This window comes from Salvelinus alpinus, chromosome 4 (assembly GCF_045679555.1).
Source record: "Salvelinus alpinus chromosome 4, SLU_Salpinus.1, whole genome shotgun sequence".
NCBI lineage: Eukaryota > Metazoa > Chordata > Actinopteri > Salmoniformes > Salmonidae > Salvelinus > Salvelinus alpinus.
In genome coordinates, this window is record NC_092089.1 from 94,483,772 (window position 1) to 94,504,720 (window position 20,949).

General features: G+C 42.4%; 1 protein-coding gene across 3 annotated transcripts in view; it reads left to right on the plus strand.

Moving 5' to 3' along the window:
* The window catches only part of LOC139574692 (transcription factor COE1-A-like), a 111,431-nt gene that overhangs the window by 85,147 nt on the left and 5,335 nt on the right, over positions 1-20,949 (plus strand). The window contains exons 12-16 of one of the 3 annotated variants that reach the window (XM_071399498.1): positions 1,170-1,235; positions 14,033-14,189; positions 14,447-14,626; positions 18,773-18,970; positions 19,213-19,272. In XM_071399498.1, coding sequence (XP_071255599.1) covers positions 1,170-1,235; positions 14,033-14,189; positions 14,447-14,626; positions 18,773-18,970; positions 19,213-19,271 — 660 coding nt within the window. In that variant the 3' untranslated portion in view covers position 19,272. The remainder of the gene's footprint in view (positions 1-1,169; positions 1,236-14,032; positions 14,190-14,446; positions 14,627-18,772; positions 18,971-19,212; positions 19,273-20,949) is intronic. The other 2 variants (XM_071399499.1, XM_071399500.1) reach the window with 2 other exon arrangements.

The window sequence follows — 20,949 nt, forward strand, 5'->3', positions numbered from 1 at the left end:
TCGGGGTGAGAGCACACACATGCTCCTGGCTTGTTCACAGCGAAACACACACTTGACACAGACTGGGGGAGAAAACAGTGTGTGTGTGTGTGTGTGTGTGTGTGTGTGTGTGTGTGTGTGTGTGTGTGTGTGTGTGTGTGTGTGTGTGTGTGTGTGTGTGTGTGTGTGTGTGTGTGTGTGTGTGTGTGTGTGTGTGTGTGTGTGTGTGTGTGTGTGTGAGAGAGAGAGAGGGATACACTCAGGGGGAGAGCAATTTTCAGTTTGTCGCTCCCCCAGCACATTTCCTGGCCCCGGCACATTCATTTTTAAAAAGGGTTTTACAAGGCTCATAATGTCTACATCACACACACTCACAAACACACACACACACACATACACACACACACACACACACACACACACACATACACTGTTTGTGTGTATTGATTTAGATGACAAGGGTTGATAGGATAATCACAGGGCAGAGATTAGGGTACTACAGATTACAGACTATTACAGGTATATAGAGAGGCTGTCATAGACAGGCTGTGTAGTGTCATAGGCAGGCTGTGTAGTGCCTGCTGTGTAGTGTCATAGGTAAGCTGTGTAGTGTCATAGGCAGGCTGTGCTGTGTAGTGTCATAGGCAGGCTGTGCTGTGTAGTGTCATAGGCAGGCTGTGCTGTGTAGTGTCATAGGCAGGCTGTGCTGTGTAGTGTCATAGGCAGGCTGTGCTGTGTAGTGTCATAGGAAGGCTGCGTTGCGTTGTAGGCAGGCTGTGTAGTGTCATAGGCAGGCTGTGCTGTGTAGTGTCATAGGAAGGCTGCGTAGTGTTGTAGGCAGGTTGTGTAGTGTCATAGGTAGGCTGTGTAGTGTCATAGGTAGGTTGTGTAGTGTTAGTGTGTCAGCTAGTGATATAGTGTGTTAAATGAATTGATGGATGATCCTTCATAGAGGTTAGGGTGAGGGAAGATGTAGACAGGATTGCTTGTTGATGGTTGAATGATGGAGAGAAAGACTCATGTTTTATTCAGAGGTAGGATCTCTTTCTTTCTCTCTCTCTCTCTTGCCTCTCCTCTCCCTCTTTATTTCCATCCCTCAATCCTGCATTCATAGCACAACGTGTAATAAAATGGAGTAAAGCTCTGTGAAGATTTCCGTATTCACCCCCTCATTCTCCCTTCCTCCACAGGAAGTCATTCTAAAGAGAGCGGCAGACTTGGTAGAAGCGCTCTACGGGATGCCACACAATAACCAGGTGAGACACACACACAATAACCAGGTGAGACACACACAATAACCAGGTGAGATACACGCACACAATAACCAGGTGAGACACACACACACACACACACACACACACACACACACACACACACACACACACACACACACACACACACAATAACCAGGTGAGACACACACACAATAACCAGGTGAGACACACACACAATAACCAGGTGAGACACACACACAATAACCAGGTGAGACACACACACACACAATAACCAGGTGAGACACACACACACACACACACACACAATAACCAGGTGAGACACACGCAATAACCAGGTGAGACACACACACAATAACCAGGTGAGACACACACAATAACCAGGTGAGACACACACACACACACAATAACCAGGTGAGACACACACACACACACAATAACCAGGTGAGACACACACACACACACACACAATAACCAGGTGAGACACACACACACACACACACACACACACACACACACACAATAGCCAGGTGAGACACACACACAATAACCAGGTGAGACACTCACACAATAACCAGGTAAGACACACACACAATAACCAGGTGAGACACACACACACACACAATAACCAGGTGAGACACACACAATAACCAGGTGAGACACACACACACACACACAATAACCAGGTGAGACACACACACAATAACCAGGTGAGACACACACAATAACCAGGTGAGACACACACACACACACAATAACCAAGTGAGAGACACACACACACACACACACACACAAAATGTTCCCACACATGCAAAAACACAGATCCCCATCCCTCACCCTGACAGTGGGAAGAGTGGAGATGGAGAAGGAAAGGTATGGGCGAAGTGAGGAGGAGGACAGAAAACATTTGATGAATCTATTAACCATGTTTTACCTCTCCCTCCTCTTGGTAATATTTTTTGTATGTATTTTAATGTAACCTTTATTTAACTATGCAAGTCAATTAAGAACAAATTCTAATTTACAATGTTGGCCTACCAGAAGGCCTCCCGTTGGGACGGAGGTTGGGATTAAAGATATAGAACAAAACACACACAACAACAAGAGAGACACCACAACACTACATAAAGAGAGACCTAAGACAACACCACAACACTACATAAAGAGAGACCCAAGACAACACCACAACACTACATAAGAGACCTAAGACAACACCACAACACTACATAAAGAGAGACCTAAGACAACACCACAACACAACATAAAGAGAGACCTAAGACAACACCACAACACTACATAAAGAGAGACCTAAGACAACACCACAACACAACATAAAGAGAGACCTAAGACAACACCACAACACTACATAAAGAGACACCTAAGACAACACCACAACACAACATAAAGAGAGACCTAAGACAACACCACAACACTACATAAAGAGAGACTTAAGACAACACCACAACACTACATTAAGGCAAAACCAAGATGGCGTAGCAGTCGGGCGTGTGTTTTTGTCATTTCCCGTCCTGTCCCATGTTTATATCGTTTTCTTCGTATATATATTGCATATATTTTAATCTCACTTTCCATCTACGGACACAATATACTCTCCTATATTGTGGTGTTGTCTCAACCAATGTGGTACGGATCTGTTATTTTTATACTTTAGAACCGGAACCCCCTTCAGAAGCTAGCCAGCTAACTAGCTAGTAGTCAGTTAGCCACTTCTAGCGGTCTTCATCATTAACTCGGACATCAGCCAACCTCAACCCGGTCAATTCCTGCCAGTCTGCACAGCGTGATATCAACCCAGAGCATATCGGACGGGTTTTTCTCTACCACATCTCCGGATTCCCAGCGCAAGCTCTGAACCTTTACACCGGATCATCGCAGCTAGTTGCTATCCGAGTGGCTACTCCTGGCTAACGTCTCTGTCCCGAAGCAAGCACCAGTTAGGCTGGAGCTAGCCTCGAGCTAGGCCCATCTCCCGGCTAGCCAAAGAGACCCACCAGCCAATTCTTGGGCTACAATACCTCGTTTGCCAATTGGCCTGGACGCTTTAATGCCGACATGGAGCCCCGCTGATCCATCACGTCTGGTCTGCCGACGTAACCGTCCAAGGTGGTTTCAACAGGCTCTTCCGTTGCAACGTCGCCGAATGCCCATCTGCTAGCCCCGGCCCGCTAGCTGTCAGAATCACCATGTCTCCAGATCACCTAGTGACTACGGAATTGGCTCCCTGACTCATCTAGTGCTACTCTTTGGACCCTATGATCACTCGGCTACACATGCCTCTCCCTAATGTCAATATGCCTTGTCTATTGCTGTTTTGGCTAGTGACTATTGTCTTATTTCACTGTAGAGCCCATATCGCTGTCCAATATGCCTTAGATAGCCATTTTGTTCCAACCCCCACACACGCGGTGACCTAACCTGGCTAAACTGGTGCCTCTAGAGACAAAGGACCTTGTGAAGATGCAGGAGGAAACAGGTACAAAAGTATCTATATCCACAGTAAAACGAGTCCTATATCGACATAACCTGAAAAGCCGCTCAGCAAGGAAGAAGCCACTGCTCCAAAACTGCCATAAAAAAGCCAGACTACGGTTTGCAACTGCACATGGGGACAAAGATCGTACTTTTTGGAGAAATGTCCTCTGGTCTGATGAAACAAAAATAGAACTGTTTGGCCATAATGACCATCGTTATGTTTGGAGGAAAAAGGGGGAGGCTTGCAAGGCGAAGAACACCATCCCAAACATGAAACACGGGGATGGCAGCATCACGTTGTGGGGGTGCTTTGCTGCAGGAGGGACTGGTGCACTTCACAAAATAGATGGTATCATGAGGGAGGAAATGATGTGGCTATATTAAGGCAACATCTCAAGACATCAGTCAGGAAGTTAAAGCTTGGTCGCAAATGGGTCTTCCAGATGGACAATGACCCCAAGCATACTTCCAAAGTTGTGGCAAAACGGCTTAAGGACAACAAAGTCAAGGTATTGGAGTGGCTATCACAAAGCCCTGACCTCAATCCCATAGAACATTGAAAAAGTGTGTGCGAGCTAGGAGGCCTACAAACCTGACTCAGTTTTTTATCTCTGTTAGGGGGAATGGGCAATCTCAATCGCACTCCACACTGCCCTTTCTCACCTGAAGAAAAGGAACACCTATGTGAGAATGCTGTTCATTACAGCTCAGCGTTCAACACCATACTGCCCACGAAGCTCATCACTAAGCTAAGGACCCTGGGACTAAACACCTCCCTCTGCAACTGGATTGTGGACTTCCTGACGGGCAGCCCCCAGGTGGTAAGAGTAGGCAACAACATGTCTGCCACGCTGATCCGCCCCTCAGGGGTGTGTACTTAGTCCCCTTCTGTATTCCCTATTCATCCACGACTGCTGCGTGGCCAAACACGACTCCAACATCATCATTAAGTTTGCTGACGACAGAACAGTGGTAGGCCTGATCACCAAAAACGATGAGATGGCCTATTGGGAGGAGGTCAGAGAACTGGCAGTGTGGTGCCAGGACAACAACCTCTCCCTCAATGTGAGCAAGACAAAGGAGTTGATTGTGGACTACAGGAAAAGGCGGGCCGAACAGGCCCTCATTAAAATCGACGGGGCTGTAGTGTAATGGGTCGAGAGTTTCAATTCCTTGGTGTCCACATCACCAACGAACTATCATGTTCCAAACATTACTCTTTACAGTTGTGAAGAGGGCAAGACAAAACCTTTTCCCCCTCAAGAGAAAATATTTGGCATGGGTCCCCAGATCCTCAAAAGGTTCTACAGCTGCACCATCGAGAGCATCCTGACCGGTTGCATCACCACCTGGTATGGCAACTGCTTGGCATCTGACCGTAAGGCGCTACAGAGGCTAGTGCGAACGGCCCAGTACATCACTGGGGCCAAGCTCCTGCCATCCAGGACCTATGTAATAGGTGGTGTCAGAGGAAAGCCCGGAAAATTGTCGGAGACTCCAGTCACCCAAGTGGGTGACTGTTTTCTCTGCTACCGCACGGCAAGCGGTACCAGAACGCCAAGTCTAGGACCAAAAGGCTTCTCAACAGCTTCTACCCCCCAGCCATAAAACTGCTGAACACTTCATAAAAATCCCCACCGGATAATTTACATTGACCACCCCCCTTGTACACTGCTGTTACTCGCTGTTTTTTTTCTAGGGGGTGGATTAACTTAACATTGAGGACAGATTGTTGCTTCCATCAATGTAATTGTCTGCATCATTTCCAATCCTCCATATCTTTCTTAGGTAAATATATATCCATATAAATATACATACATACCAATACATATACTGTACATATGCATACATAAACATTCATACATACATACATACATACATACATACATACATACATACATACATACATACATACATACATACATACATACATACATACATACATATATAGATATACATATTTTTTTTAGATGCCTTTATCATTCCCCCCGAACCCTACCACCCTTCCCCCAATTGGAGTAAACGAATAAACAATTACTCTTTGGCTTCTACCTTCAGTTTATGCATATTATATACATTTTACTGACACAATCTATTTTACAATAGTTATATTTTGTTTGTTTTTAGTCCTTCCGCTATTTCTGATGTCCATCCAGTTTGATTTCTATTTGTAACTGTGCTATTTCACAACATGTATGAACCTATATACATTTTACAGACCCTGTATGTTTTACATTGGTTATCTTATTAGTCCCAACCTTCAGCTCCATTCAACCCCTCCTATCTATCTCTCAACATCATCCATTTTGGATTTCTATTTGACATATTTTTTCAACTGTGCTGTGATGCTTCACAAAAGTACTGAACCTTTCTATTCTCATAGCTGCTACGGATTGTAAATTAAAGATAAAAAAAAATTCTAAAATAATTATTATATTATTGATTGATTTGCTATGGCTTTTCAAATCACCCAGTATTGCTATCTGCAGTGTTAGTTCTAGGCAAATGTTGCAATTCTTCAGCCATTCCTGGACCTGTAACCAAAAACGAGCTACATATGGACAGTACCAAAATAAATGATCTAATGACTCTGCCTCCTCACAGCAAAATCTGTAGAGCTGGGAAGATTGTATCCCCCATATATATAGCATTATATCGGTTTTTATATTTTGTATAGTAATTTAAATTGAAAAATGTGAAGTTTTGAATCCGGCGTTGTTTTGCGTGTCAGTTCATAGACCATGTGCCATGGAATGGGTACATCAAAAATCTCTTCCCAACTATTTTTCAGTTTATATGGCACAGCTGTAAATTTTTTGGTCCTTAAATAAAATTGGTATATGTTTTTATTTATCACACTTTGCTTTAACCATTTATGTTCTTTAATGCAGGGCCAACAAACAAGTGCCTTACCTTTTTCCCCTTCTACTTGCCTCTTCCATTGTTGTGGTAATGCTGGAATTAGTTGGTTGTAATTTTGAGTAGAGCAGACATTTCCATTTGTCTGTGTTTGATGCATGTGTGACATACATTTGAAGTCAGAAGTTTACATACACCTTAGCCAAATACATTTAAAATCAGTTTTTCACAATTCCTGACATTTAATCAGAGTAAAAATTCCCTGTTTTAGGTCAGTTAGGATCACCACTGAAATGTCAGCATAATTGTAGAGAGAATCATTTATTGCAGCTTTTATTTCTTTCATCAAATTCCCAGTGGATCAGAAGTTTACATACACTCAATTAGTATTTGGTAGCATTGCCTTTAAATTGCTTAACTTGGGTCAAACTTTTCGGGTAGCCTTCCACAAGCTTCCCACAATAAGTTGGGTGAATTTTGACACATTCCTCCTGACAGAGCTGGTGTAACTGAGTCAGGTTTGTAGGCCTCCTTGCTCGCACACGGTTTTTCAGTTCTGCCCACAAATGTTCTATGGGATTGAGGTTGGGGCTTTGTGATGGCCACTCCAAATACTTTGTTGTTCTTAAGCCATTTTGCCACAACTTTGGAAGTATGCTTGGGGTCATTGTCCATTTGGAAGACCCATTTGCGACCAAGCTTTAACTTCCTGACTGATGTCTTGAGATGTTGCTTCAATATATCCACATCATTTTCCGTCTTCATGATGCCATCTATTTTGTGAAGTGCACCAGTCCCTCCTGCCACCCCCGTGCTTCACGATTGGGATGGTGTTCTTCGGCTTGCAAGCCTCCCCATTTTTCCTCCAAACATAACAATGGTCATTATGGCCAAATAGTTATATTTTTGTTTCATCAGACCAGAGGACATTTCTCCCAAAAATACGATCTTTGTCCCCATGTGCAGTTGCAAACCGTAGTCTGGCTTTTTTATGGCGGTTTTGGAGCAGTGGCTTCTTCATTGCTGAGCTGTCTTTCAGGTTATGTCGATATAGGACTCGTTTTACTGTGGATATAGATACTTTTGTACCTGTTTCCTCCTGCATCTTCACAAGGTCCTTTGCTGTTGTTCTGGGATAGATTTGCACTTTTTGCACCAAAGTATGTTCATCTCTAGCAGACAGAACGCGTCTCCTTCCTGAGCGGTATGATGGCTGTGTGGTCCCATGGTGTTGATACTTGCATACTATTTTTTGTACAGATGAACGTGGTACCTTCAGGCATTTGGCAATTGCTCCCAAGGATGAACCAGACTTGTGGAGGTCTACACATTTTTTTTCTGAGATCTTGGCTGATTTCTTTTGGTTTTCCCATGATGTCAAGCAAAGAGGCACTGAGTTTGAAGGTAGGCCTTGAAATACATCCACAGGTACACCTCCAATTGACTCAAATGATGTCAATTAGCCTATCAGAAGCTTCTAAAGCCATGACATCATTTTGGGGAATTTTCCAAGCTGTTTAAAGGCACAGTCAACTTAGTGTATTTAAACTTCTGACCCACTGGAATTGTGATACAATTAATTATAAGTGAAATAATCTGTCTGTAAACATTTGTTGGAAAAATGACTTGTGTCATGCACAAAGAAGATGTCTTAGCCGACTTGCCGAAACTATAGTTTGTTTACAAGAAATTTGTGGAGTTGTTGAAAAACGAGTTTTAATGACTCCAACCTAAGTGTATGTCAACTTCAGACTTCAACTGTAAATCCACCAGTCCTATTTATAATATCATTCACTAAAATTGTACTTTTTTTTTTTATTCTCAATTGGTATATTTGAGTTTAACAACAATATTTCTTGTATTATTTGTTCTGTCTTTTCAGGTGGATTAAACTGAAATTGCAACCAACTTTCTAAGGCTTGTTTAAAAATGTACGATATTTTGCAGATTTTTTCCTTTTCAAACAACTGAAAGTGAGCAGTTGTAATCTGAATGAAGGGAAAAATGCCCTTCTTGAACATGGGGTGAGACATTCCTACCAATTTACTAGAGAACCCGTTTGGATTTAAGTATACATGCCTTTAGTGAGAGGTCTAATACTTTAATATTTAATATTTTTTACCATCCAAATTCATATTCGTTATATAAATAGGCCCTTTTAATTTTGTCTGGCTTGCCATTCCAAATAAAATGTAATCTTTTTTGTTCATATAATTTAAAAAGCAGGTCACTAGGTGTAGGCAAAACCATAAGCAAATAGGTAAACTGTGATATGACTAAAGAGTTAATCATGGTGATTTTCCACAAATAGACAGGTATTTTCCTTTCCATTGTAGCAAGATCTTATCTATTTTTGCTAACTTTCTATAAAAAGTATTGGAGTGAGATCATTTATTTATCTTGGGATTTCTATACCGAGTATGTCCACATCCCCGTCAGACCATTTTATTGGTCAACTACACGGTAATGTAAAATGTGCATTCTTTTAGTGATCCGATACGTTATATAGTACCCTTATCATAATTTGGTTTTAATCCAGAGAGGTTAGCAAAAGTATCTAGATCCTCTATGATGCTGTGGAGGGATTCTAATTCTACAAGTATCTAGATCCTCTATGATGCTGTGGAGGGATTCTAATTCTACAAGTATCTAGATCCTCTATGATGCTGTGGAGGGATTCTAATTCTACAAGTATCTAGATCCTCTATGATGCTGTGGAGGGATTCTAATTCTACAAGTATCTAGATCCTCTATGATGCTGTGGAGGGATTCTAATTCTACAAGTATCTAGATCCTCTATGATGCTGTGGAGGGATTCTAATTCTACAAGTATCTAGATCCTCTATGACGCTGTGGAGGGATTCTAATTCTACAAGTATCTAGATCCTCTATGAGGCTGTGGAGGGATTCTAATTCTACAAGTATCTAGATCCTCTATGAGGTCGTGGAGGGATTCTAATTGTGGGTTTAAATGAAAACATGTATCATCAACGTACAATGACACCTTTGTTTTTAAGCCACGGATTTATAATCCCTTAATATTATTGTTGGATCTAATTTTAACAGCTAACATTTCGATGGAAATAATATATAGATATGCCGATAGTGGACAACCTTGTTTTACTCCTCTAGACAGTTTAACACGTTCTGAGATGTAGCCATTATTTACTATTTTACACCTAGGGTTACTATACATATCTTTAACTCATTTTATAAGAGATTCCCCAAAATTGAAATATTCTAGGCATTTATATTTAAACTCCAGTCATACTTTATCAGAAGCCTTTTCAAAATCAGCAACAAATTGGTAGAATTTCTATTTTGAAGATTGAAAAATAATTTGGTGCATTTTCCCCATATTCCATTCAGTTGGCTTTATTTGTATAATATATTACACTGGATCTTTCTTTAATCAGTTCCTACATTTCTTTTTGTTTTTCCTCTAACTTATTCTGTGTCTCTATGGTACAGTTTTTATTGCTATCTAACTGTACTGTTTGTCCTTCAATTTGCTTTGTTAATATGGACTCTTTTAATCTAAATTGCTTTTGTTTTATAGATGAGTACTGAATTGCATGGCCTCTAAAGGCACATTTAAAAGTGTCCCATACAATAAGGGGATCTGCTGTACCTATGTTATGTCTGAAAAAGTCAGTTATACATTTTTCTGTCCTAGTTATAAACAATTTTTCATCTAGTAGGCTTTGATTAAATTTCCAATATCCTTGCCCACGTGGAAATTCTGTAAGAGTAATATATATGCCAATTATGTGATGATCCGACCGCATTCGGTCCCCTTACTGGTTGGTAGGTGATCAAATACTTATGTCATGCAATAAAATGCAAATTAATTACTTAAAAATCATACATGTGATTTTCTGGATTTTTGTTTTAGATTCCGTCTCTCACAGTTGAAGTGTACCTATGATAAAAAATTACAGACCTCTACATGCTTTGTAAGGAGGAAAACCTGCAAAATCGGCAGTGTATCCAATACTTGTTCTCCCCACTGTACATGTTTTAAAAATCCTGTTTATCTTATTTTCCATAATTAGCTATTAATATTTGTATTAATGTAGGCAATTTATGCAAAGGATTTTACCTCTCACCAGTCTTGCCATTACCAAAATTACATTGCAAGCAAGTATTATATTAGCAAACAATTATTGTGAATCATCCTATATTGTCCCTAACATCTTTTGCTCCCTCGCAACAGTTGTGGGATACACACATACACCCACACACTCATACAAACTCATACACACTCAAACCCTTTCCCCCACACAACCATAGGCTCACATTCTCAACAGTTGCACCATCCCAGAGCCCAACTCAAGAAAGGTCTTGATTTACGAATGCATATACAGTTGCAGCTGTATGAGAAGGCCTGCATAACTGTGCAAAACAATGGCCAGAAATGGGTAGATTTTATTAACCATTGTCACGTCCTAGATGATGGATGTAATGGATGAAACACCCATTACACGGTCCCCCGTATTGACTATGTTCCCAAGCATCTCCATGCAGTCAGACTTTTGATTTTGTGCCACCAGGGCCACAATAATATGCTCCCTCTCTGAATGTCCGAGTGTGACCCCCTCCCCATGGGTTACTGCAGCTAGTGTTGCCAGCACTGCCACTGTCTGAGTGGGGGCACCCCACCGGAATCCCCCACGGCTAGGTACAAGGTGGTCAAGGTTCTCATTAGCAGCTTTGAGAATTTCCTTGTATATTATGCTTTCCTTTTAGGGGGCTTTGGCTTTGCAGGACCAACCCTGCCAAGCAGGCTCAGAATCTTGAGGGGGCAGTGCTGCTCTAGGTCTCGGACTGTATTTTGGCTGCATACAGACCGCTTACAGCAGGCCCATAAAACAGTTAGGGACTTCTCCTTAGTATCTGGGTCATTCAGGTGGGTGTCTAGGGTATAGGGTTGTGGACCGTTCCATCAATATAGGATCATAAATAAATAAATTAGATGTATAATTCATTTAAAAAATGTAGTTCCCCATGATAGGACAATAAATAAGTTAAATGTATAATTTATTTAAAAATGCTGTTCCACCATGACAGGACAATAATTAAATAAATAAATAAGATTTATAATTCATTATCAAAAGTATATCCATCATCTGAACAACATTGAAAGCTCTCTCACACCCCCGCTCACAGCAATACATTGGTTCTGGGATATGCAAACATTTCCTTTCTCACTCAACGCCACACTTTCCCAAACACAAAGAAACACATACCCCACCATCCACACATACTGTGCCTTCTGTTTGCTGAGTGTTTATCTTCACCATGTTGAATTAGTGCTTTTGTGTTCCAATTAGTTATATTTGAAGATATATAGAAAAGCTGTATTTTTTGTTGTGTTATTACAATCCATAACCGGGCTAGAATTGTGTTTCATTATTTTCCTTGTCTATAAGAACTTTGTAATTTTTAAATAGCCATGGAGTAGTCTTTGTTTCTCTGAACAACTGGTTATCAATATATAGTTTATCGACGACGAGACCTACTCGTTTCCCTTTTAATCGATTTTCCTTGAAAATTGGATACAGAACTTTACGCCATTCTGCAATTTCCTTCGAGAACTGGTCATTCATGGCAATTTTCGTGCCAGCAAGTCTTTTACCCAGGCTTTTAACCATTATTTTATCTTTAAAGAAAGCAAATTTGGCAACGATTGGGCATTCATACCTCGGCCCTCTCTGTCCGAAGCGGTGTACACGTTCGAGTTGGATTTTGTCGATAGCTTCACGTGGAATCTGAAGCTCTGTAAGGATGAACTCTCTAACTACAGATTCAGGAACTTCCCCTTCTTTCTCTTGGATACCTGTAAGTACCAGATTCTCTCTCATGGATCTAGTCTGTATGTCAAGTAAGGCTTCTCTCAGAACGGTGTTCTCCTTTTTAAGTTCATTAACTTCGGTTTCAATCTTATTGACTGTCTCTTTTAGCTTGTTTGTCTCTTTCTCCAATGTCGCAGCTTTTTCATCACTCATCTCGAGGCTTGCCTTCCACTCTTTTATATCCTTACTGACTAGTTCAGGTATACCCAGTTTGTCATTTATTGATTTTATCAGATCAGTTTCGACCTTTACCATTCCCGGTGGTGAAAATATGAAATCGTCTGTGTCATCATGTTTGGGTGTTGCTTGTTTTCGTAATATTTGTCGATAAATTTCTCTAGTCTTAAGATTTGTTTTGTGTTATTATCCAGATTGAAGGTTATTACCCACCAGATTGTGTAGTGCTAATATTTAGTCTAATTTACCGATATGGAATATTACGTTTTTATCTTGAGGTGCTCTACATAACTACGTTCAGTCCTCCATCTTCCTTCTCTTTTAGCTGTTTGTTTGTTACCTGTGCATAGTCAGTTCGCCCCCACCTACATGTACAGATTACCGGTGTACCGGTGCCCCCTGTATATAGCCTCGTTATTGTTATTCTTATTGTGTTACTTTTTATTATAACTTTTTATCTTAGCCTACTTGGTAAAATATTTTCTTCTTCCTGAACTGCACTGTTGTTAAGGGCTTGTAAGTAAGTAAGCATTTCACGGTAAAGTCTACACTTGTTGTATTCGGCGCATGTGGCAAATAAAGTTTGATTTGATTTAAAAAGAGACCTAAGACAACACCACAACATGGTAGCAACACAACATGGCAGCAACACATGACAACACAGCATGGTACAAACATTGTTAGGCACAGACAACAGCACAAAGGGCAAAAAGGTAGAGACAACAATACATCACGTGAAGCAGCCACAACTGTCAGTAAGACTGTCCATGACTGAGTCTTTGAATGTAGAGATAAAACTGTCCAGCTCGTTCCAGTCGTTAGCTGCAGCGAACTGAAAAGAGGAGTGACCCAGAGATGTGTGTGCTTTGGGGACTGTCTAGATTTAACCTTAGCCTGCAGCTTGGATATGTGCTTAGAGAAGGACAGGGTACTATCTAGCCATACTCCCAAGTACATGTATGAGGTGACTACCTCAAGCTCTAAACCCTCAGAGGTAGTAGTCACACCTGTGGGGAGGGGGGCGCTCTTCTTATAGAACCACAAGACCTTTGTTTTGGAGGTGTTCCGAATAAGACTAAGGGTAGAGAAAGCTTGTTGGACACTAAGAAAGCTTCGTTGTGGAGCGTTTAAGATAAAACCCAGGGAGGGTTCTGCTGAGTATAGGACTGTATCATCTGCATATAAATGGATGAGAGAGCTTCCTACTGCCTGAGCTATGTTGCTGATGTAAATTGAGAAGAGGGTGGGGCCTAGGATCGAGCCTTGGGGTACTCCCTTGGTGACAGGCAGTGACTGTTCTGACTTTACACACTGTACTCTTTGAGAGACGTAGTTAGAAGAAAATAAACAACTGAGCCTTATAGAAGAACTCTATTGCATTTAATTATATTATTTTCTATTCCATTAAATGGGATCTAACATGCCTCTCTCTGTCAGGAGATGATTCTGAAGCGGGCAGCTGACATGGCAGAGGTGTTGTATACGACGGTGCCACGCGGCCACAACCAGCTGTTAGGCAGCGGCTCCGTCCACGCCAGCATGATGGCCGTCAACTCCTTCCCCGGGTCAGAGGTCACACAGACAGCCAATCAGGGTGAGCTAAAATATAGGAACCAGGAAGTTAAATGGTTTTGTGTAATGTATGAAAACTACTTTTTTGTCTCGTTCTCTCTGTCTCTTTTTTCTCTTTATTTATCTCTCTCTTTCTTAATTCTCTCTCTCTCTGTCTCTCCTCTCTCTTCCCCCCATCCCCACCTCCTCTCTGTATCACTCTCTTCCCCCTCCTCTCTCGCTCTCTCTCCTCCCCTCTCCCCTCTCTCTCCTGTCTCCCCTCTCCCTTCCTACCTCTAGGTTACAGTAGGAGTAGCAGCAGTGCATCTCCTCATGGTTATGTCCCCAGCACCACTCCACAGCAGACCAGCTACAGCTCTGTTTCCACTAGCATGAACGGCTACACTGACTCTGGCATGACCACGCTAGGAACCTCACCCAACTTCCTCAACGGGTCAGCCACCAACTCACCCTACGCTAGTGAGTACCACACTACACTGTCCACACTACACACTAAAACCTCCACACTATGTACGCTATACCATTGAGTGCCACAATGAACCCTCCACACTATACCCTGTGCCCTACATGCTATGCCCTACGATAAAAAGAGAGAGCTATAGATGAGAGAAATGTACAATGAAAAAGAAAGCGGGCGGTGAAAGACCATTGGTTTCTTTAAGAGTGTCCTTTATGTCTATAATGGCTGTTCTCATTATCTCTCCTCCTCCCCCCTACATTAAAGACGCTTAATTAAATCAATAAATGAATTGCAGGAGATGCAATTCAATTACAGCTCTTTAATTCTCTTGAATGTTAACGCGTATTTTAACATACTCAAATGGACCAGCGATGACAGCAGACACTTTCAATCAAACACAGAGACACAGAGACACACACACACGCACACACACACTATGTAGACACTTTTGATCAATACCTTCCTGCTGGCCGGCTTACTACTTCCAGTTGTCATTAATTGATTTGTTAGGCCTCCTTCATAAGTGGACTATGGTTGCATCCAAAATGGCACTCTATTGCCTACATACTGCCCTATGTGGCCTAGTCGAAGGTAGAGCACTATACATACTGCCCTATGTGGCCTGGTCGAAGGTAGAGCACTATACATACTGCCCTATGTGGCCTAGTCGAAGGTAAAGCACTATACATACTGCCCTATGTGGCCTGGTCGAAAGTAGAGCACTATATAGGCTGCCCTATGTGGCCTGGCCGAAGGTAGAGCACTATATAGGCTGCCCTATGTGGCCTGGTCGAAGGTAGAGCACTATATAGGCTGCCCTATGTGGCCTGGTCGAAGGTAGAGCACTATATAGGCTGCCCTATGTGGCCTGGTCGAAGGTAGAGCACTATATAGGCTGCCCTATGTGGCCTGGTCGAAGGTAGAGCACTATACATACTGCCCTATGTGGCCTGGTCGAAGGTAGAGCACTATACAGGCTGCCCTATGTGGCCTGGCCGAAGGTAGAGCACTATATAGGCTGCCCTATGTGGCCTGGTCGAAGGTAGAGCACTATATAGGCTGCCCTATGTGGCCTGGTCGAAGGTAGAGCACTATATAGGCTGCCCTATGTGGCCTGGTCGAAGGTAGAGCACTATATAGGCTGCCCTATGTGGCCTGGTCGAAGGTAGAGCACTATACATACTGCCCTATGTGGCCTGGTCGAAGGTAGAGCACTATACAGGCTGCCCTATGTGGCCTGGCCGAAGGTAGAGCACTATATAGGCTGCCCTATGTGGCCTGGTCGAAGGTAGAGCACTATATAGACTGCCATGTGTACTATATAGGCTGCCATGTGTACTATATAGGCTGCCATGTGTACAATATAGGCTGCCATGTGTACTATATAGGCTGCCATGTGTACTATATAGGCTGTCATGTGTACTATATAGGCTGCCATTTGTTCTATATAGGCTGCCATGTGTACTATATAGGCTGCCAAGTGTACTATATAGGCTGCCATGTGTACTATATAGGCTGCCATGTGTACTATATAGGCTGCCATGTGTACTATATAGGCTGCCATTTGGACAGGCAGAGCAATAAAATGTAACTGAGTGTCAGGTTTTGGCCAGGACTGTTCAGGTTTTGTTCACTAGATGTCCCCCTTGCACCTTTTTTGTACCTTTTGTTTTTCTTGCTCCAATTATTGTTTGCACCTGTAAGTCATTCCCTTGTTAGTATTTAAACCCTGTGTGTTCCTTAGTTCCTTGCTCAGTGTTTGTAAGTTAGCACCCAGCCCCAGCCCAAGCCTTGTTTTATATAGACTTTTCTCTTGTTGGATTTTCCAGAGGTTCTCTGGTTTTGTTCTTGTTTATTATTTGAGTAGTCTTTTGAGGTTTGTTTTTCCCTGCTGTTTTTTACCACTTTGTGGATTTTTCGTTGTATTTTGGAGGATATCTATTTTTTATTAAACCACCATCTCTAGTACTGCTGTGTCTGCCTCATCTTCTGGGTTCTGCCAATTATTTAGTGACTGTTTCTCGCACCGGGTCCTGATAACTGAGGGTATTTTGTGTTTTGGGAACCTATGTCTTGTAATATACCCACACTGTTCCCATAACCTCATGAAATGTTCTGGGAACCTTTAAAGAACTCAAAAAGGCTGCTCCGTCAACATTCTTGCAACATAAAAGGAACGTTTTGTGCACCGTGATACAAACATTAACTGACTGTCAGCACAACTGGACAGTTGTAGTGTTTTGGGAACCTATCTCTCGTCATATCCCCACAACGTTCCCATAACCTAAATAAACATTCTGGGAACCATTAAAGAACAGATTAAATGTGTTCTAGGAACGATCTTGCAACATCAGGTGAATGTTTTTTGTCCCCTAAAATAAACAGTGTGAATCAACCGCATTACTGGACAGTTTTTTGTGTTTTGGGAAGATATATTTTGTGATGTCCCCATGATGTTCCCACCAGGCTGTTAGCACAACCTAATGAAACATTCTGGGAACCATTAAAGAGCAGACGAAACAACCATTTTGCAACATCAGGCGAACGTTTGATAAAAACATTGTATAATCATCAGTTTGACTGGACAGTTTGGTATTATGAGAACATTTGCTTCAACCTAGCGAATGTTCTGGGAACTTTCACAGAAACAATTTTGGTTTGCTGGGAAAACATTACTGGTATATTGTGTTATTACATTACCAGGAAACCTAATAACAACTTTTTGGGAATGTTATGTGGTGGTTGTTACAGATGTTGTGCACAACATTTTAGTGAACGTTACGAGAACATTCAAAGGATATTTAATTTAAAACGTAAAAATAAAAAATAAAAATAAATGTTATCATAACTTTTAAATAAAGCCATAACTAGAATTTAATGGGAATCTTAGCTAATGTTCTGGGAATGTTCCCAGTCTACTGGGTTATCTGTAAAATCTATAACAGCTGAACTGAGTCCTGTTGTCTGTATGATCTATAACAGCTGAACTGAGTCCTGTTGTCTGTAAGATCTATAACAGCTGAACTGAGTCCTGTTGTCTGTATGATCTATAACAGCTGAACTGAGTCCTGTTGTCTGTATGATCTATAACAGCTGAACTGAGTCCTGTTGTCTGTATGACCTATAACAGCTGAACTGAGTCCTGTGGTCTGTAAGATCTATAACAGCTGAACTGAGTCCTGTTGTCTGTATGATCTATAACAGCTGAACTGAGTCCTGTTGTCTGTATGATCTATAACAGCTGAACTGAGTCCTGTTGTCTGTATGACCTATAACAGCTGAACTGAGTCCTGTTGTCTGTATGATCTATAACAGCTGAACTGAGTCCTGTTGTCTGTATGACCTATAACAGCTGAATTGAGTCCTGTTGTCTGTATGATCTATAACAGCTGAACTGAGTCCTGATGTCTGTATGATCTATAACAGCTGAACTGAGTCCTGTTGTCTGTATGACCTATAACAGCTGAACTGAGTCCTGTTGTCTGTATGACCTATAACAGCTGAATTGAGTCCTGTTGTCTGTATGATCTATAACAGCTGAACTGAGTCCTGTTGTCTGTAAGATCTATAACAGCTGAACAGAGTCCTGTTGTCTGTATGATCTATAACAGCTGAACTGAGTCCTGTTGTCTGTATGATCTATAACAGCTGAACTGAGTCCTGTTGTCTGTATGATCTATAACAGCTGAACTGAGTCCTGTTGTCTGTATGATCTATAACAGCTGAACTGAGTCCTGTGGTCTGTAAGATCTATAACAGCTGAACTGAGTCCTGTTGTCTGTAAGATCTATAACAGCTGAACTGAGTCCTGTTGTCTGTAAGATCTATAACAGCTGAACTGAGTCCTGTTATCCCTCCTGTTGTCATCTGTTGACCAGTCCCCTTCTGTTCCTCTCGCCTCCCCCTCCTCTGTTCCCGTCCCTCTCTCTAATCCTGCATCTATCCTCCTCGTTCCTCCTTTCTTTCCTGCCCTCCCCCTCAAACCTCTCCCTCCTCCCTGCCCCTTCTCTCTCTCCCTCTCTCTCTCTCCCTCCCCCCCTCTCTCTCCCCCTCCCTCTCTCCTACCTATCCCTCCTCTCTCACTCTCACTCTCTCTCCTCCCTCCCCACTCTCCCTCCTCCTCTCTATCTTTCTCTCTCCTCCAGTCGTTCCCTCCAGTCCCACCATGGCCTCCACCACCAATCTTCCCTCTAATTGCAGTAGTTCTTCAGGCATCTTCTCCTTCTCTCCGGCCAACATGGTGTCTGCTGCGGTCAAACAGAAGAGCGCCTTCGCCCCCGTTATACGGCCGCAGACCTCCCCTCCACTCACCTGCACCAGCACTATTGCTAACGGACTGCAAGGTAAGCTAGCATGTTGGCTAGTTAACATGCTAGCGAGGCAGTAATTAGTCTATGGAAAGTTAGCCAATTAGTCTATGGCCTGTTGATGAGTTAGCTAGAGTCAAGCCAACTCTATACCTCTCTCGATACCCCCTATCCCCTTTTATAATAATGTTGTGGTTTTCTTTACCCTTCTCTCCCAATTTCCCCTCTTCGTCTTCTCCCCCCCCCTCTTTCTATCTCCCTCTCTTCCTCCCCTCCAGTAGATCAGTCTTTTGTGGACTCCCCCTCCAGCTCTCTTCAGGGTCTGGCCTTCTCCTGAAGTATGTTATCTCTCTCTCTCTCTCTTTCTTCATTTAATCACCCATCAAACCTTCTCTTCTCCTCCCTCTTTTCTGTTGATTATATTGGTTCACTCCACCCTCCATCACTCCCTCTCCACAGGGGGTTTTCTCCTCTTTTCCTTGTCCACGGGACTTCCCTTTCTCTGTATTTGTCTTCCTCTAGTCCAGTTGTTTCTCATATGATCAGAGGAAGCCAGTGGTGTGTTGTGGCTAATACTAAGCTAGCTGAAAATAGCTTTAAGGTTTAGCCCTTCAGAGAGGCTGAAGTGTTGTGTTGACTTTGTGGGTCATACGAAAAAAAACTAAATCCTTCAGGTTGGTCACAGCAGGGAAACAGTGAATCATGTGGGAACTACTGCTTTAGTCTGCCATAAGGTCTATCCACTGCTTTAGTCTGCCATAAGGTCTATCCACTGCTTTAGTCTGCCATAAGGTCTATCCACTGCTTTAGTCTGCCATAAGGTCTATCCACTGCTTTAGTCTGCCATAAGGTCTATCCACTGCTTTAGTCTACCATAAGGTCTATCCACTGCTTTAGTCTGCCATAAGGTCTATCCACTGCTTTAGTCTGCCATAAGGTCTTTCCACTGCTTTAGTCTGCCATAAGGTCTATCCACTGCTTTAGTCTGCCATAAGGTCTATCCACTGCTTTAGTCTGCCATAAGGTCTATCCACTGCTTTAGTCTGCCATAAGGTCTATCTACTACTTTAGTCTGCCATAAGGTCTATTCACTGCTTTAGTCTGCCATAAGGTCTATCCACTGCTTTAGTCTGCCATAAGGTCTATCCACTGCTTTAGTCTGCCATAAGGTCTATCCACTGCTTTAGTCTGCCATAAGGTCTATCCACTGCTTTAGTCTGCCATAAGGTCTATCCACTGCTTTAGTCTACCATAAGGTCTATCCATTGTTTTAGTCTGCCATAAGGTCTATCCACTGCTTTAGTCTGCCATAAGGTCTATCCACTGCTTTAGTCTGCCATAAGGTCTATCCACTGCTTTAGTCTGCCATAAGGTCTATCCACTGCTTTAGTCTGCCATAAGGTCTATCCACTGCTTTAGTCTGCCATAAGGTCTATCCACTGCTTTAGTCTGCCATAAGGTCTATCCACTGCTTTAGTCTGCCATAAGGTCTATCCACTGCTTTAGTCTGCCATAAGGTCTATCCACTGCTTTAGTCTGCCATAAGGTCTATCCACTGCTTTAGTCTGCCATAAGGTCTATCCACTGCTTTAGTCTGCCATAAGGTCTATCCACTGCTTTAGTCTGCCATAAGGTCTATCCACTGCTTTAGTCTGCCATAAGGTCTATCCACTGCTTTAGTCTACCATAAGGTCTATCCATTGTTTTAGTCTGCCATAAGGTCTATCCACTGCTTTAGTCTGCCATAAGGTCTATCCACTGCTTTAGTCTGCCATAAGGTCTATCCACTGCTTTAGTCTACCATAAGGTCTATCCATTGTTTTAGTCTGCCATAAGGTCTATCCATTGTTTTAGTCTGCCATAAGGTCTATCCATTGTTTTAGTCTACCAGAAGGTCCATACAGGTTGATAGAGGTTCTCACTCCCTCTCTCTCTCTTCCTCTCTTCTTTCTCCTCTCTTCTCTCTCATCTCTCCCTCTCTCCCTCTCTTCCTCTCTCCCTCTCTTCTCCCTCTC